This window comes from Prinia subflava, chromosome 2 (genome assembly GCF_021018805.1).
Source record: "Prinia subflava isolate CZ2003 ecotype Zambia chromosome 2, Cam_Psub_1.2, whole genome shotgun sequence".
Classification (NCBI taxonomy): Eukaryota; Metazoa; Chordata; class Aves; order Passeriformes; family Cisticolidae; genus Prinia; species Prinia subflava.
Window position 1 is genome coordinate 61,034,700 of NC_086248.1, and position 24,737 is coordinate 61,059,436.

The window sequence follows — 24,737 nt, forward strand, 5'->3', positions numbered from 1 at the left end:
GTGTCAAAGTGAAGACCAAGAGTTGGTGTGGTATTTGCATGGTTGAGAGTGTCTGTGGGAATGGTTTTTATGTCAGCATCTGAAACTGGAAGGTGGAGAGCAGAACGTGTTTGACAGTGTAAAGATGGAGAATAAATCTTGTGTTGCAATTCCAGAGAGTATATTCTGGGAACAGTGAATAACTGAGCTTTTCTCTGGTTTTCATGGCTGGTTTGCCTTAGGGAGAGAGTTCACTTCATTCCACTTGTAACGCTGTCTACTGGTGTCTGTATAAATACCGGCAAAAATATATTATTTCAGTGGGGATCATGTCATATACAGGTGCTAACAAGTTGCATAACTGAAATGTTAGAAGAAGAAAAGAATTTGAAATTTATAGTCACAGTGGATGTGACTAAGACCTTTTCTTTGCTTCACCTTCTTGTGACAATTTTTAGGAGTTTTGGCAGTCTGAGAAAAATAGACAGGTGTTAAATTGAAGAAATAAATTACACTTTCAAAGAAGGATAGCAGTAACACTCTGTGTTTGTTAATCTCCCCTACCTGAAATCCTTTTTTGATTCACATTAAAATTAGGGGTTGTGATAATTACTGGACAAAACTGCATATTAATTGGGAAAAAGCTTGAAAATCTCAATGAAACAGTAGAAAAGGAAATTTGCATATGACAAAAAATTAAAACTGAGTGGGAATGTTGAATAAACTGTTTTAAGAAACTGTAAAAACTGGGCATTTCTTCATTTGTTTTACATTCAGATCTGGTTTATGCATTAGCAGTCAAAATATTTGGTTACTGTATTGCATATAACTGTAAAGTAACTATAGTTCTTAAGTGACTCACATTTTTATGAAGAATATAATTATTTTAAATGAGAAATTTTTTTTGTTGTGCTTGCCGCAGAATCTTCTCTGATACCCTCAGCTTTAAACTATTAGCAGGGATGATTTTTATCCTTATTAATTTTTGAAGTAGCATTTTTGTGATAACTTTTATTGTATTTTTCTGTGATACGTATTTTTGATGTAGCTGGTTTAAGAGACAGTGTGCTGGAATATGGGGGGGTTTTGTTTAAACAGGTGATTTAAATCACAGAATTGATGTATGGTAGAAATAAATCTTGGTGAATTATGAAAGTACTCAGGAAGATAATATGAAATTTATAATTTCAGTCAGTGGCCTTTCCCAAGAGGAAAGTGCCCCTTGGTGATGTTTGTGGAAGTAGAGAGAAAAAGATATGATAGAGTCATTGATTCTCAATTTGAACATGCTTATTTAGGTTTGATAAGCATTTAACATAGAAGTCTATAAAGAGCATTTAAATTCCAAAGAAGAAAATGCTTAGACAAGTGTGTTGCATTACTCAAACAGTGGAGTATTTTCTGCACAGATCTTTGTTAAATGTATATAAACATATATAAGTTTGTCTTTTCTTACACATCCCTAGGGGTAGTTTAATGCTAGACCTTGCTAAACTCTGGTGATTCAGAAGCAATCTTTCTTTGTAGGGTATTTCTTAAACTTTTCATGGCTGGACTTCTGTGACTTGCACCCAAATCTCAGTTCTAAGGCAGAACACTGAAAGGCTATTCCTAGCTATTTCAATTCTATGAAATATAATCCAATCGTAGCTAATCCAGATATTTATAGTGGTGATGTTGTGTGTGTAAATGAAGCACTGTGGGCTTTACTTTTTCTATAAAATAAATGATTTGCCTCAAGCTGATCTTTGCAAGTTGATATATTTAAACTGACCCATTTTCAGATTTGGAGATCTGGTGCTGCTTTGGAACCACGAATGCAAATTAGTTGTTGGGGCTTTTTTAATCTGAGGTAGCCTGCAGTATGCCAGTCTGCCTCTCCAATGAGCACTTAGTGTGGGATAAGAGAATTCACATGAGGCTGTGAGGAGGCAGCAGGAGAAAGCAAAGGATGCCATTTCAGGTAAAACTCCTCCAGCACTTGTGGAGACTCGTGGCTGTGAAGTTACTACAAACAAGCCTCTTGACTTTTTATGATCAAGTTGCTGAATTGCTCAGCTCTGCTTCTTTTGGGGAAGAGGAGGTGAAGCGCTCTTGGTTTTATCCTCCTCCTTGCTTTATGTTTCCAGTTGCTTTATTTATAACAATGTGATGCATACTTTTGATATGGAGGGTGGGTAGGATTATCAGTTCTCTATTTTTATAAGTAAAGGAGCCCTAGGAAGTGCTCTGTTTGCTTCTCTATGAATATTCAAAGGCTTTTATTATAGTGACTTTCACTGAGAAGTTAAGATGTAAATATTTTTTCTGGTATTTTAGATGAGAGCTCATTTGTGTGTTCTGTACAAAAGACTTGTGATACTGAGAACTGCAGAGGAAAGAAGAGTAAAAAAAAAAAAATCCAGGGTAAATGAGCAGCTGCGTGGTGTTTAGATACCTACCAGGTTAAATCATGACAATAAGATACTGGATCCACTATTCCAAAGATGATGAGGGTGGGTGGGATTTCTGCATAGCAGCTGAGTGGATCTAGAAATCACAGTTGAGCGTCATCCTGCCTTCTGTGTGTTCCTACCTGTTCTCTGGCACTCATCAATTGCACAGTGAATTAAATTGTTGAGGAAATTAATCAAACAGAAAAATGAATGCTTTGGCAAGTTTTTTGAGTTTGGTGATTTTGTTTTTTTGAGTTTGGTGGGTTTGTTTTTTTCGGTTTGGTAGTTCTGGTTTGGGTTTTGTTTTTGGAACAGGAGCAAATGAAGAACAATTCTTTTGTTTTAACTCAGTGTTGGCTATCTCATTTGTGCTATACAGGGTAAGTGACAGTAGAATGTGGCCAGAGGTGGGGATTGCATTGACAAACATTTGCCCTTTAGCAAGAGCTAGGCTTTACATCTAGCCTTTAGACCTTATGGATTGGGGAGGATGAAAACAAACAATGCCTCATTGAAAGTTCAGAATCCAATAACTAGCAGCAGCTTATATGTGTGTGCTTCAGTTTCCAGAGGATCCTGTGAAAAATCGCCTCGAAGCTCACACTCCTTTGGGGACTTAGTTGTGGCGTAATGCGTTTCCGCTTGTTTTGTCCCAGGTTTCATTTCAGTTCATTAGTACTTGGGATTAACCTGATGGCTTAGTTATAAAATCACATAACAGGAAATAATAAGAAATAATAAGGAAGCAATATGAAACACAACAGGAAAGAAAATGTTCTATATGGGCTGTTTAAAAGAAATTACAGGTTTATGTATTTAGTGGAATTCATTCATTGGTAGTCTTACACTATGAAAACCAAACCTTGCGCTGTGTGCAAAACTGGAAAATTTAAGTACAAATATATTTTTAGTTTTTCAAGTAAGTAATTATTCAGGGAACGGAAGCAATAATAAAGCAAGGCTTCAATTTGCTGCATGTTTGGAAGCTATGCCTTTTCTAAGTTTGTCTTTTGAGGCTATGTTAGACTTGCACTGACTTTTTTCAGAAGAGTCGGGCATTCAATGTATCTACCAGTTTGGTAGATAATTCCCCATTTTCTTACTACCTTGCTTGGAAATTTCTGTAAATTTTTAAAATAGTGTTTTGTAAAACAAAGATGTTCCTGATCTCTAGAACAAAGTAAAATGTAATTGCCCTTGCAGGAGCTTCAGTAACTACGTCTGTTTCGCAGACAGGTTCATTTTGCATTATGCATTTTATTTATTCCAGCTTTGAAGTTTGACAGTGGATCATTAGAGTTAATTCATGTAGCAATAAAAATTGGGAGGTCACACATGACTTACTTTGATTGTTGTATATCTGCTACATTAAGCCCTTAAGATCTTTACTTATAAGAGAGAGTTTGTGGTTATCTTCTACAATGTCATAATCAACAGTGCTTGCTTTGCTTCATCTCAACTCCTACATCCAAATCCAACCAATGTAAACCTTATTTCAATGTTAATGCATTACAATTCAATGGAGGCAGTGCTACAGAGTTCCATTGAATGCTTGCAGTTTTGAGCCAGAGGGGAGAGGTCCCTGCAGTCTCTCATTCTTAGTAATTGCTCATGGGTTTGAACAGTTTTAAAGACCAAACTGCATCCAGATTCTACATGAAACTTTGAAGACCATTTATTGAGCTTTTACTGTTCAGGGTAATGTTAAGCTAATTTAATTTTGTAATAAGTTGGAGAGAACCTATAAAGCACTTACCTTTTTAGGTTTAAGGATCATGCTGGTTCACTAATATATGTGCTTTCACCATATTAATCTTCTTTGTTTCAAGTAATTGTTTCTATGTGCTGGTAGAAGCTACGATACTTATTTACACACTAGAATTGCTATTAGTTTATATGTGTTTCCACTTAAAATTATTTTCAATTGGAATTAATTTTAAATGGAGTTATAAGAAATAAAAAAAAGATGTATCTAATACTGTAAAATAGAAAATAAACTGCATTTAAAGCATTTGAGCAAAGTTAAATGGTATGTTTAAATGCCTCTCATCTGAATCCATTCAATAAAGATGCCTTTCTAATTAGGGCATAATATTTTAAATTATTGATATGATGAGGAGGTAGTATTCTGGCTATTGCTTCTGTTCCTGTCATTCTGCCTTTTGTCTGACAACTGTTCTGATTTCCATAGTCTTCACATGCTTGCAAACATTCCAGATTTCCTGAATTTGAAATGAACCAAATTTTCAGAAGAGTGATTTTTTGTCTTGTATTTTATCACGTAAGTTTTTGAAACTGCTTTACCATTGTGAAATGAGAGAGTGTATGATTTAGAAAGAATGTTCAATACAAAAAATGATAATGAAATAAATTTTTAAGTAAATTTCAAATCCTGTTGAAATTAGTTTGTGTGTTCCTTAATACCCCTTAAAACAATTCAATAGAGATTTTAAAAGCTGTGCGAAATAATGAGCCAGCTGTGCGAAATAATGAGAATATAGGAAACTAATGCAAAACTTCCTTAGTTATTCTAGTTAGAAATTTCATGTAACATTACTCGGACTAATGTATACTCAAATTATACCATATTCTTTCTGTGCCAGCAGCACAGTTCTGAAAAACACAAGTAAAAGAAGGAACCCTCCAAACCCCACAACAGCGAAATTATTTCACTCTGATCATTGTCTTTGTCCTGTTTATAAATTCTTTATCAGACAGCAGCCTTCCAGGTTTTTGCTGTGCCCTCACATTTTGGCCATCTTTACATCTTCCACTGCCTGTGTTGCTCTTCATGAATGTCCTTGACTGCTTTCTTTGCACTGGCAACTTATCATTAGGAAAATAAGTTATAAGCTATTTTTGTTCTTCTAGCCCAGAGTCTTGCTTTAATCTGTCTATATATGGGTATTCTGTTGCCATCTCTAAATTAGAAGAGATCAAGGTTAGAACATGGTTTCACAAGAGCCTGTGGTCTGAATGAAAACCTTACTGACAGCTGCTGAAACCGAGGTCTCCTCCCACTGTCCAAATTTCCCTCTCCCTGTACTTTCAAGTGTGCTTCTGTCTCCCTTGCTTTGTGCCAATATCCTTCTCAAGTGCATGTTTGGTTTGTTAGAGAGACAGAAAGAGAAGTCAACAAAACGGTGTCATTTTCTTACATTTTAGTAAACCAACTTCACTCACAAAAGAACCTGATGAAGATTTGTGTTGGCATAAGGGCAGAGGTTTGGGACAGTGGCTTGGAGCAATGATGCAGTGGAGTTGAAAGGAAGGGTAAGCTGAGAGGAGCCATAAATGAGAGTGGAAGGAGAAACAGCAAACCCCTTGGGCCACTTTAGAGAAAGCAGCCCAGTCTCATTCAGATGTTAACTTGTACCATGTGGAACTGAACCCAGGGGGCACAGTGCCAGCCTTCTCTCTTCTGTTGGACATCACCTGCATGCCAATAGCCACTGGTATATTACACAGGCAGTATGTGCAGAAACAGAAATGAAGTTGATGATATAGAAAAAGCAACAATAATATTGTTTCCTTTTGTTGCTTCGCTCAACTTCATTTATATTCTATTTTTCCTAGAATACGTATATTTTATATGTGCTACAAAGAGTTTTATATTGATGAACAGCTTGACATAGAGTATCCTCTTGACAGTCTTGCAAGCCAAGCTTGTACGGGTTTTTTTAATTAGTGTAATTAAGTGTGATGATTATTTCATCTTTACATGCAATTTGTACTTTTATTGTTTTCTGCCTGCCAACTGAGCAAATACTAGCAAATACTAATTTAAATCTTCAATGTATAAAAACATGTTTTGTTTGGTTGGGGGGGGGGGGGTTGTTTTTGTTGTTGTTTTGGTTTTTGTTTTGTTTTAATAGAGTCTCATCCTCTCTCCAGATACCCATGCTGGATAGATTTGTCATTACTGAGTCTCCCCATCAGTGAATAACTGTCAGTGAACCTTTCAGGAAAGCCTTCATCTTTCCAGGAAAGGCCTTCAGGAGACTTCTTTTCTTTGCTCCCCTTTTCTAATGACAGTGCTTGAGAGTTGTAGGACTCCGACTGTGCGTGCTCCTCATTGTGTATTTTTCTGCTGATCTCAGTAGCTGCAGAGAGCATGGCTACACAGTTAGGAGGGCTGCTGGGTGGTAAGAGTTGTTTTTGTATTTTTGTATTCTTTGTTCACAGGGGTGATGCTTGATAATTATGTTTTCTGTGCCAGGGTGTTTTTATTTTTATCGAGCTGTGATAGACTAGTCTTCCACCAGATTTTATTTCCCTCCTACACTCATGAAGCAAACTTTCACATGATGCTTCAAAAAAGCAACTAAGAAGCCAAGCAAAAAGCAGGGCTAAAAGTATTAAAGTTCTCAATTAATTCAGAACTTCAAGTTATGTTACAATTTGCAGTATGTGGATCCAAACATTTTTGTCTGAAAAAGCTATTTTCACAGTAACAGTTTCTTGTGGGATCTGTGGTCTAGTAATATTTTCTAAAAATGTGTTTTCTGGGATAGACCTAGTCAGTGCTTGCTGTCCTTAGAGATGCTGATTAGAAACAACTGTTTCCCCCTGTCTAAGATGTAAGCTGAGGATGTCAGTTCACATCTAGTAGTTACCCAGTGCCAATTGGAAAAGGTTTGTCCCTGCTTGCTCTGCAGTAGGACAGAGATTTGTCCTGGAGTTCTCTGCTGTTCATCATGTGTTACTGGCAGTGGGCAGGTCTCTGCACGGGGAGTCTCTCTGCAGGGAAAATTCTGAAACTTGCTGTCGGGAAATACCCACTAATGTTTGCTTTAAAAACTCACTGAAAGTACCCTCTAAAAAAGATACTTCTTGTAATAGCTGAGCTGCTGCCTGAAGGGATATATCCTCAATTAAATTAATTAAGGAATCTGAGCAAACATGAGGGATAATATTTTTCTGTGTTCAGTATTTGACAATTCTAAAACCAGTAACACTAGAAGTGTTTAAAATAATAATTGACTTAATGTAGCAGTACAACTATATTTGTTATATAAGCATGCAAATGTAATTATATAAATATGCAAGTGTATTTCTACAGATTTATTCACAATTTAGAGCTAAGATCCATGTTTTTAATTTGGAGTCACATTTAATGGATTTTTAATAACTTAGGAGAAGTAAGATTTTTTCCCCCTTTTTTTAAGCAAATGTGAAGAAAAAAGTCTAACGATTATCTGCTGGGTTTTGTTTGATTTTTTTTAATTTAACTCACAATATTTCAAAAATTATTTGGATTTTTTAAAGGAGAGATGCCATTGAGCTCTGTGTGAGCCCACGTAGTATTACATGGTCTGTACATAAATCAGACTGTATTAAATGGTCCTGCCCGGACTTACTGTCTGAATCTCTGTAAGAAGCTGCATGGACTGGTTTCTCAGCTTGAAATCATTTTTTAATTGGTGGAATATTACGTGGTTATTGTTCTCAAAGATGCCGTCTTCAGTCTTTTCTGCATTTCTCTTGCTGAATTAATTCCAAGTCAAAGTTGGTGAAATACATATTGTTAAACCTTGAAAACAACTTTAGATGAAGCAGATTACCTCACACTTGCTTATTGTGAAGATTGTACAGGGCTTTGAGAGTGGGGGTTTTTTCACTGCAGGCGGATTTGGTTCAGCCAGGCAGAGAGAGATTTTTTTCATGCTTTTTTACTGTACTGAAAACATCACTTTTAAGCAACGTTGGGCTTTGTTAGTATTTCAGCACAATAATTTGTTCTTTCTACCAGTTTCACATGAAATTACCGTTAAAAGGAAACATGTTAAAGTCGTGATAGCCCTTGGTTTCCATCCTGTATCATTGAGAATTTGTGTATGTAATGCTGTTGCTCGTTTTGTGTTGGCAAGTGTCGAAATTGTGCTGTGCCTACTGTGCCACCCTGAGATTATCTCACGTTACCTTTTGCACACATACAGCTCTTGTTCGGTCAACAGACTTCAGCACAGTTGCAATCAATTCCTTGGGTACGCGTATGAATAATGCAATAGAGGAGTGAGAGAACCATGTTATATTTAGTGTTCATTAATGTGCACGTGCCCTCTAATCCTTTTAAACATACGTTCTTGCAGCCTGTTTGTACTCTGGTCTGAGCATATTACAGTAGTTTTGATTTCAGTAATCCGTTGTGGCAAGAAATAAATTGAGCAGTGGGACATTCATGCAGTGTGAAAGAGAAAGCTTCTCTTTGGCTGTTCGTTCTGACAGGCTTTTCCTGACATGAGGGGAGCAAGGCTCTTAGCTACCAAGGCTTACATCTTGCTGCTGCTTCCTTTAACTAGCACTGATTTCATAAATCTGGGTCTTTAAAAATTTTCGTAAGAGCATACATTTGAAGGGTGTTTCCTAGTATTTCAACAGTCTATTTGTTATGTGAAACCATAGTATCTCTGCTCCTTGTGTTTTTTTAATACCCAGTTGTCCTTTTAATCTTTTGTAACTTGTTGCACCAGTAGTATTGCATTCATGTAGAGAGATATGATTTCCACTCATTATGCTATGCACTGTGTAATGCATATGGACTCACTGCATCCATGAAATCCTCTAGGTTTGGTGAAACAGCCAAGTCTTTTTAACAGGATTATGCAGAGAGATAAATGCTTTGTACATGGCAGCTGGTATGAAAAGTGTTTCCATTCTCTCCCTGTCCTGTCAGCAGAAGTGATGGACAGCAGAGCTGACATTGTCATCGCTTGCTCAGAGTTAACATTCCACTGAGGTTAACTGACTTGCAGTGCAAAAGCTTGCACGTCTGAATCATCATTTAAGGCAGTCAGCAGAAATAGGGAAGACAATGTTAATTAAACTTGATTGATACCTAGAAACTTTAGATGAAGCCCTAGGCCTAGAACTTGTTGATTTTTGACTTCTGTTTTTAGGCTTATTTTATGAGTTCTTACGCAGACATCAGAAGTAAATGAAACCATCTTGGTATTCTACCCACCCCTACTTAATGTAAGAGCTATGAAGAGAGTCTCTAGCCTGTGTGGTTCTTAAGACAGTGCTGCAGTGCTTCTATAATGTCTAAGTGATCATATCCCTCCTTTTTGCAGAGCTGTAAAGAGACTTATATTTGTGTTTTGGTTGGATTCCAGTGTTTCTGTCCATTTTCATTTAATCATATGTGAAACACAAGGAAAAATTGCTAAAATTGTAATCCAGTCTTAAACCCTGCATATATATTGTAAATCTAGTAAACATAGAGCCATTTTTGCCCTGGTCAAGGGCTGTTGATGTTGCCATAGACATGCCCCTGGATTGTTTGCCCCCAGGTGTGTTGAACTGTCATTTGCATTCTTCTTACCTTGTAAAAGAATAAACAAGTTTACTAAGTTACAAGAAAGGGTTAAGAAAGAAAATCAGTAGAGGTGTTACAATATTGATATACACCTAGACTGCTAAAGAAATACATTGCATGTTCTTCAGCACCACCTTTCTGATGGATGATAAATCCATTTTATAGACTTAATTATGTATTTCATTGTGGCTTATATCTCCATGCTACGGCTTCTTCAGATTATTTCCTCTTTCCTCTCTCTGCCCAATTTACTTCAGTGTAATTGGGCAGCAGGTGAAGAAATATATAAGCCTATTATCCGGTGATAAAAATATTTTATCTTCTTATGTAAATGAGTATTGCATATTAGTGAGGTCATTATTATGCTACTTGGGCCTGTATTATATGAACATATCATGAAAAATTCCAGAAGCGTCTTGAACCCATAAACAGAAATTTCAGCTTCAACAAACATTCTGAGGCAAGTAATGTACCAAGAGGAGAAATTGAATTCTTCATATGCATTTATAGAGATAAACAGTTTTTGAGAGCAAGTTGGCATTACTTGTTGTTGATTGTTGAATCTTTTCTCTCTTTCCAGTTGCCCGTATTTGTCAGAGAAGATCACGCCTGCTATACCTGCAATCGGTGGGATTCTTTTCTTTTTCGTGATGGGGACCCTGCTGCGTACTAGTTTCAGTGATCCTGGTGTCCTCCCCCGCGCAACACCAGATGAGGCAGCAGATCTAGAGAGACAAATAGGTAACACTGAAGGTCTGTTGTCTCCTCGCTCTCCTCCCGAGGGTGCATGTGCTGTGTGCAGGCAGTGTGCTGCTCTGCCCATGGGAGCAGCTACTGCTGCCTTGCCACAGTGATTGTGCTGGAACTGTAGTGTCTGATGACGCTGCAGTGATTCCTGTGAAAAGATGATTGATCAGTTCTTCACCAAGAAAGTAAACAAAATCCTGGCCTTTTAGAGTGGTAGTTATTACTGTAAATACTTCTCAGCAAGTCTGGTAGAAATCTCTCTGTGGTACATAAGAGAATACTTTTTGAAGTGTTTTTGGCAAGAAGGCTGATATTGCAAAAGATCTACAGTTGTGCATTTTTAAAACAGTGTATCTTCAGAGTTTAACTGAATTTAATTGTTATTTATATTGCAAAAGAGTCAGACAAGTCTCTGTGTTAATTTACAGTAAAACTGTTACTTTTCTTTTAGTAAAGCCGGCATAATTAGAGAGATAGATTTTAACCATTCTCACTTAGCAAGAACACTGTTAACTAAATTCTGTAAGTGGGACTTCTACAGGTAAAAATATGCTGAGTAGCTAAAATGTGCCACCTGGATAAGATAACACAGAATGAGTTTGCAGAGCTGCTTCATAAGTAGGGGGTTTGTGTGCTTAGTATGTTACTCAACCTTCATAAACACTACTAAATCTGCTTTGATATGAAAGTCAGTGGAAATCCAATTTTTCTGAAGCAGTTTCAGAGAAATGCTTGCTCATGTAGTTGAAAAGACAGGTAACAGGTCTGTGCAAGCACAAGAAATACTTGAAGCATCCTTGATGGTTAATATTATAGTGCAGTCTTAAGCTTTTTAGGATAGAAGTATTAAAATTTTTGCTATTCATCTGAATTTCAGAAGTGCGTAAAAATATGGAAAAAAGGAATTCATTTAGCACCTTTTCCTAACCAGTGTTATGGTTTGCTTTTATTGATATCCTTCAAGGAATTCTTTACCTAGAATAAGGTACCACCTTTAGTACAAAACACAGGCACAGGTTCCCATTTAAGGAGTTGCTTATTTGCCCTGTGTTCACAGAAACACGGATTTGTGTCAGGAAATAAATTATTTCAAATAAGCAGGTCACGACAATAATTTTAAGTTGTCATCTGTCAGAGTTTTGGCAAAATACAAAACTAAAAATACCAACTCAATACTAGAGAGGACAGTCAAAATGTTCCTGTGTGCAACAATTTCAGAACCTGTTTACAAATTATAATTCTTTTTAAATGATATTGCATGCTTGTTCACAGGTTGAGGCTGCTGCACTGGTTAAAGCCATTGTCTTTTCTTCAGCAGTAGCAAAGGCAGTACTTCTCCAAGAAGGGCCAGTGGAGTACTGAAACAAGGAATTACAGTGCCAGGAAATGTGGAGTTCCCAAGCATAGGGGCTTATGGCAGGTCTAATAGAGGAAAAAGCTAGGTAGCTACATAGAAACCATTCTGCCCTAAAATTGCGATTCTGGAGTCAGCAGTGGAAATAGAAAGAAACATTTTTGTACAGTTACAATATTTAATGTGCCCCTAAAAGGTGTATTCTAGTGGATTGATACCTGTGCAGCAGGAAAAGCTGAATGGCTCCTGCAGTTGAAAAGAGGACTAGATTTTTCAAAACTATCATTCAGGCTGGATTGCCTTCTAACTTGCTGTACCTTTCAACTTGAGGTGCCTTCTAAAGATGGGGTGCAGGGTTAACAGTAATTTATTTTAGACAAGGAAGTTCTTCAGATAACTCACCTAAAATAGTTACCTTTTACAAATAGTTTCTTTTCTAAAATGTGTTTATGTAACCTGACCTATCTGTGGCTTTTACTTCATTCAAATCATTCCTAAGTACTTGAGTCTTAGCCTGCCCTACTGGTCTCTTTGGGAAGCAGCCTACCAGAAATTATTACAGATGCACTGAGAAACAGTTGTGTCTCAAGACAAAGAATTGTGATTTAAGAATGCTATTTTGAAGTTCTCTTGAAACAAATCAAACTTTATTTTTTTACATTAGAAAGCATAGAATAGGATGAGCTGATTAGAAAGAAAGGTTCTCAAAATAAGACCTTCTAAAGAAGCCAAGAGTACTTTGTCCTTTCAGGTGACTTTCTGGAAACAGGGTAGCCATACTGAGAGCAAAAAGCGTTTCTGCCTAGGCTATCAGTCTTCTTCAGGTGAAGATGGGGGACTAACAGAGCTGTGATGCTGCTATTTCCACCCCCTCTGTGCAGGAATGGAAAGCAGTCATTTCTTGAGACTTTGCTGTGTTCATAGAAAAACAAAAAGTGAAAAGAACTAAAAAAAAAGGAAATTGTCTAAAAACCAAAAGAAACTTCTGTTACTCAAAAATATTGTATTTAATGCAGATCATCTAGCTATCCTCATACAGAGGAAGAGGTTGAGAAGTGTAATAAGAGGCCATTCTGACTACATTTGACTGTAGTAAAAAAAAAAAAACTAGTGTCAGAAGTGAAGATCGTTTCTAAAGGTCAGTATAAAAAGATGGGACAAGCATATTGGGAAAGGCCAAAGGAGAATAAAGTCATTTACAATCAGCAAGGAACAGTAGAAAACAACAGGATGGGTTCTGTTAGAGGTCAGAGGAAGAAAGAAGAGCTGAAGGCACGCTGTGTAATTGGGAAATGAGCAATAGCAGAGGACAGTCTGAAGGATTCAACACTGCTTTGATCTCAGGAGATAACTTGTATGCTTCTTGATAGCTGATAGAAGGAGCAGGCCAGAAGAAGGAAAGTAGTTGTAGTTTAAAAGTCTGTTAATCTACTACACTGTGTCTTTATTGGTTTATCTAGTGTTCTGCTTTAATAGAAATCTATCAATTCTATCACTAGAAGCTGTCCTCCAGAAAGACATAGAGTACACTGCTATATGATCAAAATATAAGAATTGGGACTGTCAAAGGTTTGGGGCTTGTGGCTATTTAAGTCTCAAAATAAGCAACAAAGAATTTCAAGATAAAATATGCTTAACTCTGAAGTTGGTTCGGAGATGGAGAAATTTGCAATCATTGGGTTTGATTTTTTAAAATATATTTTAAATATTAAAATATTCCAATATGTTTTAATATTGTAATATTAAAATAATTTTAATATATTTAAAATATTAAAGTATTTTAATATATCTGAGCACCATTAGGGAAAAAGCACAAAATGCAGGAATACAAGTGGAAATCAAATACTAATGGAAGGAGGTCTAAGGGATGAATGGTGCAGGAAGAAGAGACTTGAGTATTATTTCCAAATTGAGTTAGCACTGTGATATGACAAAAAGGGGAAATCCTTTTTGGGACATATTAGAAGAAGAGTGGTTACAGGAACCAAGAAGGAGTGACATTCTGGAATACCCATGGTGACGACGGCTCAGTTCACTGTCTGGTTTTCCATATGTAGAAACACAAGAGGAAGGCAGCTAAACAGAAGTCTAGAAAACAGGACCTGTAAGAATATTTAATACTTATGTGCATTTGGCCTAAGAGAGAGGAGAAGCAGAAGTCTTAAAGTAAAAAAAACCCCTCCAGTTGGCTGGGGTTTTCATCAAATGTAATAGAACAAAAGCAGCTACATGTATGAGGCACTTATAATGTGAAATCACTGAGGGTAACTTCATTTGCTATTAAAGTGCTATAGTTTCACTGAAATGCAGCAGGATATTTTCTTTCTTTAAATGCAACATTAAACTTACTGATGTTGTAGTTTTACTTCAATTATAACTTTCATTAACATTGAAAAGTAGTTATTTCCAGGGGTACCCTAGCTGTAATTGCATTATTGCCATGGTGCATATAAGCATGGCTTCTGCAATCACACAAAATATTATGTTGTGAGGGGCTTTTTTTCCTATGGAAACACAAATACTAAGAGCAGCCTTATTTTGTAGCTTCTTTGCAGTTATGATACGTGTCCCTTGTAGTTTGGTCTGTGGTAAGTCACTTCAAGTGGAAAAATTGTAAACTTCTGAATGTGAAGGCTTAGAAGGATAACCCAGTCCAGGAGAATGGGTTTTGTAGGTGGGAAAACATTTGTACAGTTGATGTACACAAGTTTAACAATTCTTCCACAACATCAACCTTGTTTGCATCAGATAGATGATGCAGATAAATGAAAAGATGGTCATAGTAATTTATCCTTCCAGCCTTAAAATGCTTTGGATTTTATTTCAGGCTAACTTTCTTAAGTTATGTGTATCTTCCTCATTTAATCCATACAACTAGCTCAGGCCAGTTCACAGGATAGCTTCTGCTTGCTTGCTTTTGTGTTTTCCAAGCCCTGAACTCAGTGTATGAGCTCCACCAGGACACCATCTCTTCAAATACTTTATGTCTTGGCTGTCTAATTTATGCTGATGTTCAAGTCCACATTTGAGACTCCTTTTACAGTTCCTTGTCTTTCATTTGTTTTGAAATGCACAATTTGATGTCATTATAGCCTTATAAAATTAAATCCATGCCACAGCACAGGCATTTCATAGAACTGGCAATGGCCTGAGCAAATACATGCTGTTTGTGGTTATCAAGTTTTGCTTTCTTTACAAAGGTGGGATACCAGCTTCCTAGGCTTATAGCTGTACCTGATACTGCACTCTTTAAACAGCATTCTTAAAACAAATAGAATGAAATTACTTTGTGTGTCAGGTAAGCCTTAGAAAGCTCGTCCTGTGTGTGCTTCTTTCCCTCAGCTAATCACTAGAGATTACATTTCTTTCTGGGAACAAGCGTACCTTTCACATGAAGTTTTAGGCTTCAAGAGGATTATGCAACTCTACTTTTAAGAAAATAATACATTATTTCAGAAAAATCGAAGGCAGCAAGTCCTTAAAGTCAGGAACAATATGTGGTTGATATCTCTTGATGGCTATCAGATGAAGAACTATGTGAAGAATGCAGTTAGCAGCTGCTGGTTTCAGTCTAAACCAGGTTCCCAGTATTGTTTGTCCCTGAGATTACTGTCTGGAAACAAGAGCATTTTATTAAAGTTCTCTTTCCTCCAAGAAATAAGTTACTCTTTCGTCTTGTAGCCCACTGTTGTTAAACAGGTAGCTTAAATTTAAGGGGTTAAACACAGAGGAAGACATTTCTTAGAGGTCTGCATTGTTGACAGGCTTTATTTTGTTATGGTTGGGATTTTTTCTTTGTTTTTCAGATATTATGGGTTATACATAAAGTTTCTTTTCATTACCTTTTCATTTTGTCCTCAGGAAGCATTAGAATTGTTTCAGTTTACTGATTTCTCAAATAATATTGTTTGAAGATTGAAATTGTGTCCTTTCCAAGTTGTCAACAGACATTGCATGATATGGTTATGAAGCTTGTATAGAGACAATATAGGGTTGCCTTCTAGAGGCTGTTTGTCTCAGGCTCTTAGGAACATTGACCAAAAAATCCAACTCTTGATTGAGAAGGAGAATCCTAGTGATACAAACTGCAGCTTCTGTCTTGCGTCAGCACCACTTATTTGTTTGTAGCATAATAAATTGAGAAATCGAAGTGGAGTTTGTTGTCCCATTAGGAGGTTGCTAGGCTGTGCTGTATCGCCATTAAATACTTGGAATATCTTTCTTGGAGCAGTTCAGGTCTCTCAGTCCTGGAAGGACATGGATTGCATGTGTGGGGTTTTTGTAATTATGGCAATAAAAATGCTGGAGCCCCATCTAGTGCATGAATAGTTACCCCTGCTAGAGAAGTTACAAAATGTGTCAGAACAGAGGATGGATGGCTATTCCATTAGTGGGTAAATTTTAGCCTTTTTGTGAAAGAACATGTATTACTACATCAGTAATAGGTTGGATGAGTAAAATGTAGTAGTGGTCACACAGAGTTTATTTGGGGAAGGTGATTCCATAACGGTTGATCTTTCTGTTCCTCAAAGAGGCCTCATATACTGAAGATACATTAACTGTGTTAGACCCCAAGTATGAGCAGCTAAACTGAAGGCAAATTACATTCTGAAAATTCACAGTGAGACCAGGACACGTTTAGCACATTTGGGTTTGATAAATCATATTAAATCCAAGCACATTTGACCTTGCTCCGCAGCTTGTTTCCAGGAAAAAGATGTTAGTAAACAGAAAGACTGGAACATTCAGGTTTGATTACACAATTTAGGATTTTGAGAAAAATTCTCAGTCCTTGGAAAGTCAGCAAGACTGTTTACACTGATTTCATTTGCATCAGCTTTTGCCCTTGGATTTTAAGATTAATTCGCCTCGGAGAGCAGAGCTAGGATTTGCTGTCTCTGTGAACTTTCCTGTAAATGTTTGGGAGGAAATCCTCTTAGAAGAGCGGTGTTGTAAATGAAATGGTCTGGACAGTAGTCTCACTTCTCCGCCAGAGAAGACAGAAGTTGCCTTTGAGATTCTGCCAGAGCCCATTTAAAATAATCGTGGTGCACTTTACGAACTTCTTGAAAGGGAGGAGAAATACTGGGTTTAGTCAATGTGCCTTTTATAAAATAAAAACATTATAAAATGTTTATCTAGGAAAAGGAGCATTTTTCCTCTAAACAATTCCCCTTGACTGGTTTAAGTAATTTTCTTTCAATGATTATGTATGTACTCAGGAATAATAAGATTTTTTTAGAGGAAAAAAATCTGAAATATCACTGTTATGTTAGGAAATACAATGCATCAGTATTTGTAGCATACAAAGCTACACCTAGATGAAAGCTTCAGTAGTATTTTTTATAATTATGCACCTAAATTTAACCAAACCTAAATCAAATTAAAATCTTTGGTTTATTAATGACTATGCCATGCCAGCATGTGTTAAGTGCTTTATTCAATAAAAAAATTAAGTAGGGCTAATGACCTATATTTATGTTTGGAGTTTAAATCTAATCTTGACCAAAATATGGTCAGAAATTGGTGTAACGTTGTGTTTTGTAAAGCCCAAAGATTTCTAGCAGGACTATGGCTATTACAAGCTAATTGGTTCTAATGTTACCGGAAGCTTTTTTAATGTTATGTGAATTACAAGAAATTCTTCCCTGTCTTCTGGATTTAGGTAACATCCATATCTCTCTAAAGCTTTCAATATTATAAGCACAGTTGTGCTGTGCCTTCCAAAGAACATGTTTTCAGCTTATACACTGGTAGCATCCCTTGATCAAAAATCTTTGGCAAGTAGTATTGGCCTTGAGGTTAAAATCAGTGTAACTGCTAAGTGATGGGAACCACACAATAATCCCTGCTTCCACGTGCAGATTGTAGCACCTGGCCAAGCATCACAAGCACATTGCAGGAGCTGGTTTATATCCAACACAAGTGAATTTCTATACCTCATCCGGGTGTAGGAGGCTGCTTCTAAGCTCTTCTTTCTTCAGTATTCACCACTTCATTCTCATAATGGATATTTAGGAGCTTTATACCTGGATTTCATCCATCTCAGCTCTTGCTCCCTTCATTTCATCCTCTTCTCCATTGGAGATTGCTGAAGTCTGGCTAGCCAGTTTTAATGGTCAAGTTTACAGTGGTGTCCCAAAAAGACTTTTATTGATGCATATTTATGGATCATATTTATGGGTGAGCATGTTGCAGAAGAGAACTCCTTAAGTTGGATCTGCTGCCAATTTAGGATATTGTATAATTGCCCCTTTGCTAGCACAGCTGTGCTGTTGCCAGTTTGAATACCTTGCCAGGTGGGAGACTTTCTTGTTGCCCTTTTGGAAAATACGTAATTTGTAGGCTGTATAATTGGCAGAAATTGAAATTGTGGGTGGTATTTCTAACAATTTGAGCTCAAATAGAAGTCATAGATCTTTTATTAACAAGCCCCACGTGAAAGGGGAAACAACTTAAGACACAGTTGTTCAACTGACTTGACTGCAACTTTGAAATGTATTTTCATTCACATTGGAAAATATTTTTCTTTGCTGTTGTCTTAGTTGTTCTGTTGTCCAAGCTTAATAAATTTAGGGTTTTTTTTTTTCACTTCTGTGGTTTGATTTGATTGTGGTTACACAAGAACAGATAAACCTAGAAAAAGACACTACTTCTACATGTTGAACTTTAAGAGTAAAGCTCAGCTTGGACAAAATCAAGCTTTAATGATTTAGCCTAAGCAGTCCTTTAGATGCTGGAAAATTATTGGTTATATCCTAAAATAAAACAAAAGGAAGCTTAGAAACAACACCCAGAACTTACCACTTGTATCAAATGAGGTAGTTGGAAACTGGTTTTGTGCAACAAACTTCAAGGTGTGTAGAAGTAACAGTGGGATTTGGATATTCAAACTTTTAAACAGCAAAAGCTGTAAAATACTTTTGTGAATGTACTCTGTTGTATCACAGAATGCAACATTCACCAGGCTCAGATGACAGAGCTGCTGTTGCTTAAGTAAATGTGCAGTTTCTCTATTAGAGAATTGTAGAATTTCTGCAGCACTTGTAGGGAGTTTTTTTGTTATTACAGGAATTCTGAAAAAAAATTAAGAAGGTTCTAAAGGTTTTTCCAGTTTTCCTCACAGGAAAACTTCCATGTTTTTCTGTCGTACACTAGTAGTTATGGTTGTCTTTAATGTGTTATCTAAGATCTATTAGGGGGTATGAAACTGTAAGAATATTCTGATCAAGGTCATTGTCAGCATCTGAGAAGACAATTTGGATGGTTTCTTTGATTCAGATTGATTTGCTTTCAATTATATTTGCAGTGAAGTATCTCTGTGCTATTTATCACTCAAGAATTAGAAGGGGAAAAATTGTTTATTTTAAATGTGTAAATACAAATTTGGATTTTGCTATAGGTTGCCAACAAGGACACTTTTGTGCATAAACCATAGCTCATGTGCAACATTTCATGTCTTGTCTTTCCATGTTTAGATATAGCAAATGGCTCCAGTTCAGGAGGATATCGCCCCCCTCCCAGAACAAAAGAAGTGATCATCAATGGACAGACAGTGAAACTAAAATATTGTTTTACTTGCAAGATTTTCCGCCCACCTCGTGCCTCACATTGCAGCCTTTGTGATAACTGCGTAGGTGAGTAAAAAAAAGATACGGCATATGTTCAATTTAGTAGCTTACATATTGTTACGAATCCTTTTCATAGGAGACAGAAAAAAACAGTGAGTGACAAGATTAGTCATGAGGTGGCTTGCTCTGTTCATCTTCCTTTCCTACAAGATCTGTTAAATGTTAAGAATTTTACAGGAGGCAGAAAAGGAGACTTGGCCTAGCAGATGTTGCTAGTCAAAGAAGAGAACTTATTTTCTGATGCATGCATCTTTCCTAACCTGCCCTAATGACAGAGAACTCACCCAACTTGAGTAAGGCCATGTATAATGTGCGATGACCTTTCCAAGCTTTTTGGGAGTCTCAGAATTGTTTTCTTCACCAGCCTAACTTGAGGGCAAGGAGCTGCTTCTCCAGTTCATTAGTAACTAGCTGTAAGGCACGGTTCAAATGGCTGGGGCTGTGTGACCAAAATACACACTGTAGGTGATTCTTACCTTTGAGCAGTTTTATGACTAGAAGTACTTATGTCAGAATCCATAAGAAATTACTGGGCAAACATGCTATTTTGAGAGTAAGTATATGTTGTCAGGACCTAAGCATATTTTATAATTATAGGGTTGGGTTTTTTCTCTCTGAATATCTTGTCCTTTTTCATTACTATTTTCTATGGAGGTCAGACAAGATTAAGATATGCTTGGGTTTAAAAGCAAACTAAAAAACCCCTACCAATCAAATCTGAGTGGTTTCCAGTTAATTAGTTCACATTTGCAGTTTAGTGCAGTTCATTAGCACACTGTTGAGCCTGGATCTTATGTTCAAGAAAATAATGTAGAAAGATATCTCCAGCTGAGAAAAGTAATTGCAGCATTCAGCAGTGATATTTTTAGATATAAAGCAGTCATTGGAAGAATTGGGATTTTATGTTTAGATGATACTTGTTTAGGGAGTACATTTACATCAAGTGAAAAGCTTATTAGCCTTTTTGACCCTACAGAACTGATTACTATCTGTAGATGGTTCCTTTAGTAAATAAACTTTTCTGATCTGTTAGAGTTTTGTAAGTGTTGCAAAAACTATTGAGCTTGCTTTTATTGAGCAAGTGGGGATGTTTATGAATTGAAGTTGGCACATTTTTCAGAAAAATACTCTAGCAAATGTGTAACCTGAACATTACAGTGTTGTGATACTGCTCAACAAACTGGATAATACATAAATACAGTTGTTGACCAGTGCCATAAATAAAAGTTGAAAAGCTTTTGTCTTTACCAAGAGAGCAAAAATAAGAGCAACTTCCCCTGTACAACCTGAAGCTTATTTTAAAATAATGTTTTGGTTTTTTACACACTGCTATGAAAGATTTTCCGATAGGTTATTCTGAAATCTGTATCCTTTTCATACCACAACTGGAAAACCTATTCTGTAAAACATAAAATTAGTGATGGCAGGGAAACAACTTATACAGTCTTCTGATCATGTCTGTGATGAAAAAACAGATGTGAATTATTATGGATATTTATCAGAAAAGAGTGAGCAAATGACGTATATAATACCTTTTCTACTTATAAGATAGGTATGATAATGGTAATTTTCTCTTGCACATTTTTCAATTTGTAGTTACTTGTTCTAAAGTAATTGAATGAATTTGCTGTGGTTTTTCTCCTCTGTGTTTAGAATGGGAATTACAATAAATTTTTTAGGGTATGCTGTATAGTAACTTTGTTTCCTGATTGGATACAGATGTTCGTCAAATAAATATTCAGGTGTTCTGAATGCAGAAAGTGAAATCTGGGAGTACTTGCACTAATTTTCTATAAAAATAGGCATCAAGAAAATTGGATGGCTCATGTACCTGTGGAAATCTAACAATCTGGGAGTGTACACTTAATGAGAATGTGTTATGCAGTTTGCCACCACTCTTAAGTTAGTAGTGTCTATATGATGATGCTTTTATTTAGTTTCTGAATAAATCTTTTAATAGCAATGAGTGTTCTTGTGCCACTGTTTGTTAGTTCCTTACTGATTTAACTGAACCTATGTACAAGTCCTACTTTACAGGCATATGAATATTTAAGAAACTTATGCTGTTCAAACATATGATATTTAAGCAGCTCTCTACCAGTATGGCCATGCATTCCTCTTTACCACATAGTTTCCAAAGATTTTGCTGCAGTTACAAACCAGCTACAGAGACTCTGTGGTACAGGAATGGAGTCTGTCCTCAAACCAGCCCTCACTGCTCAGAAAAAACAGTGTGCTACTTTTACCTAAAGGTGTCTTATGATACTTGGCAAATGAATGCAGTGTGAAAGAGAGGTTCTTTCATTCTGTGTTTGCTATTAATGTTTTTTATTCTGTAAGGATTCTATTGCAGCATTTTAAATATGTAAGTACATACAAAAACTTACTCTTTTTTTCCTCATTGTTTAGTAAGCATATCTGTTACTTGACCTGGTTTGATTTTTTTAATCACAAGTTTTTTATAAATGTCTGTGTGGTATTTGTAGATAAAAATAACAACAAATAGGTTAAAATAAGAAAAAAAAAGAAGAAAATAGCTAATTTGAGTTCTAGCCATGCTAATACTTCAGACTCCTTTATCTCTACAGTATTTTTCTAGCAGTGTCCAGAAAAACCTCTATTTTCATACAAATGTACTTTGTTCCATTTATGTAATACTTTAAAAAATTTGGTTGAATTTGGTTCCCTGAAGCATATACCTTGGGTCTATTCCTGATTTGCTTTCTTTACTGTCTCTGTGAATGTCAGTTGGAAGTTAGCCCCTCAAGGGTTTTGTGTACCATTATGTTGCTGAAGAATTACAAATGAGTTGAACATAACATGCATCTAAAAACAAGAGATAAAGACTTTAGAATAAAAGTAACCAGACAAATTCTGAGCTCAAGCTAGTTATTGCTATGTTTTCACAAAAGGTTTTGATGGCACTGTGTAATACTAAAAAGTAGGCAGTGGTTGGACTTGTTTCTGAAATGACCCAATGGCAGCTTTTTAATTTATTTTTGGTCATTGCAACATTGACTCTGTAATATCCTTTTGTTTGGTTTGGTTTTAGTAAGTAACTTTTATTTTGTTTAATTCAATTTCTATAATGAAAGCTGAACAAGAAGCAGGTGGCTGTATCTGAACAATATGGGGAATTAATTTCCAAAGTACAAGTAACACAGACAATGTAAGACAGAGTGAGAATTGCCAATGTGTTCTGGGGACAAGCTTTTCCCTGTAGTTACTCCAGATACCACTGTCTTCCAGCCTGAAGAACACAAATGACTTCAAAAGCAGGCTGAGAGGTGGCATTGTAACAGTTTGGCTTTTCTAACGCAGACAATGTTTCTGAGAATAATTTTCTCAGGACTTTGTAGTCCTTTGTAATCAATGTGTATGTCAGGACTTTGGTTTCTTGGTTTTAATTCTATCCTGTAGCACTCTTTCTTCATTACCTTATTATTTCCTTTCTTGCCTTTACTTCCTTTTTATAGCCTTCGCTTATTTCTTTCCTTATATGTCCTGCAGTGAATAAGTACAATTTTCACTTCATTTTGAACCTTTTAAACCTTAGCTCTAGTTGCCTTGAAATTACTCTTTTGCTGAACAGTTAAAAGCACAAATTTGGCTGCTATGACCATTCTTTTCTTTTTTCTTTCTTTTCTTATGTATTTTTCCTAGGTTTTACTGGTGAGAAATGGCTTGGACTCTTTTTGTTTGGGTGCCCCAAAAAGGCAGAACAAGAAGCTGCCAAATGGAGTACACGCCAGCACTCACAGAAGTGATCTATTATTTATGATTGTGCCATTTGTATAATTAGATGTACTTTGGAAATTCAGGAAGCATGGCATATGTGTCAGGGTTTCTAAATCCTAAGCCAGTGGACTGCAAAATATGCCAGTCTCTTTAAAAAGAAAATCGTATTATAGGTTACTTAAGAGAGGCTGGGGCTTGTGCGTTGGTCTGGGTATGAAGAAGAGAAGAGATGATCAGAACATCTGACTGTGTAAATGGTACTGCAAACCTCAAATTTTAGACCTTGTCAGAGTAAAAATTAGAGAGAAACCACCAGTTCAAAAATTTAGGAACCTATGAAAATAGACACATATCTACATTCATACATTCATACATTCAGTGCAGTAACAATTTGCAGAATGGTTAAAAAACTCAAATTCCGGTAAAAGCAATGGAAGTATGTAAAAAATTTGCTTTCCTGTAGAAAAGAAAGAGATTAATCCATAAACTCTGTGGATGCTGTTACTTGGTAAGGATACTATGCTTCCCCTAGGGACAAATTTGGGGTTTTAAAATCTCTTTCCCTACAGTTGGGTGTGTGTCAGGCACTCGTCTGGGTGTATGTACTCAAATGGGTATGTAAAGAGAGATTGTTAAGCTGTGAGGTCCTTCTCTGTGCACTCTTTGTACCTCTCGAAGATCAGCCATTCTAAACTGCTGTTGCTGCCTTGGAAAATGTCATCATTAATGCGCATGCAGTCACAGGAGTTTGTTAATTAGTCAACATTTATTATTGGAGGGTGCAGCAGCGCAGTGATCTATGTGGCAATACAGTTTAATTACCATGAGCTATCCTAGAGCGATGGCTGGATGTTTTCCTAATAAATCAATTGCTACTTTTATTTTGAAAATTAAGCATGTTTATTTTCTTTTTGTGAATAGCAATAGTCTGCAAGTATTGAAGTTGATTAGCATGCAAAAAGTTGTCATTGCAACTTATTTTCTTAAAAACCCCACCCAAATAGCCAAGCTGTCTGGAACAGTTTAAACAGTAATGAAAGTGAAATACATGTTAAGTAGCCCTTGTGGTTGTTTTTCTGACTGACTTTTTGTTGTAGATCCCCATGCACATTATTAACTTATTTCATTAACAGAGGCCCGTCTTTCCCGGTGTTACGTTACTGTTTCAGTTTGCATCACCTTGTAAAGATTAGTGTCTAGAATATAATTTGGATTAAACTTCTGGTGAATATTTCCCAGATGTTAACACGAGGCCAGAAGATGCTTGCTTTCTGTTTGGTTTTCGAGGGGTGTCTTGATTTGGAATCAGTGTATGAAAGTGCTGGAGCTCGAGGATTTGAAGGATCCATTGTGCGTTGTCCATAATGTCAGTGTGCATATAAATGTAACTTGCAATTGATGTTTTGTTATTCACTACTTTTTTCATTTAAATGTCTACTCAGATTTCATTCCACGAAAGTAACAGCAAAGGTATTGTCAGGGGAACGACTGTCAGGCAGGTGAATGGTGTGTAAGTTAAATTGACCCAATTATTT

At 36.5% G+C, this 24,737-nt stretch overlaps 1 protein-coding gene across 4 annotated transcripts in view; it reads left to right on the forward strand.

Annotated features, from left to right (window-relative positions):
• The window catches only part of ZDHHC14 (zinc finger DHHC-type palmitoyltransferase 14), a 100,139-nt gene that overhangs the window by 42,086 nt on the left and 33,316 nt on the right, over positions 1-24,737 (forward strand). For 2 of the 4 annotated variants that reach the window (XM_063390181.1, XM_063390183.1), the window contains exons 2-3: positions 10,313-10,485; positions 19,312-19,470. In XM_063390181.1, the coding sequence (XP_063246251.1) occupies positions 10,313-10,485; positions 19,312-19,470 (332 nt within the window). The remainder of the gene's footprint in view (positions 1-10,312; positions 10,486-19,311; positions 19,471-24,737) is intronic. The other 2 variants (XM_063390182.1, XM_063390184.1) reach the window with 1 other exon arrangement.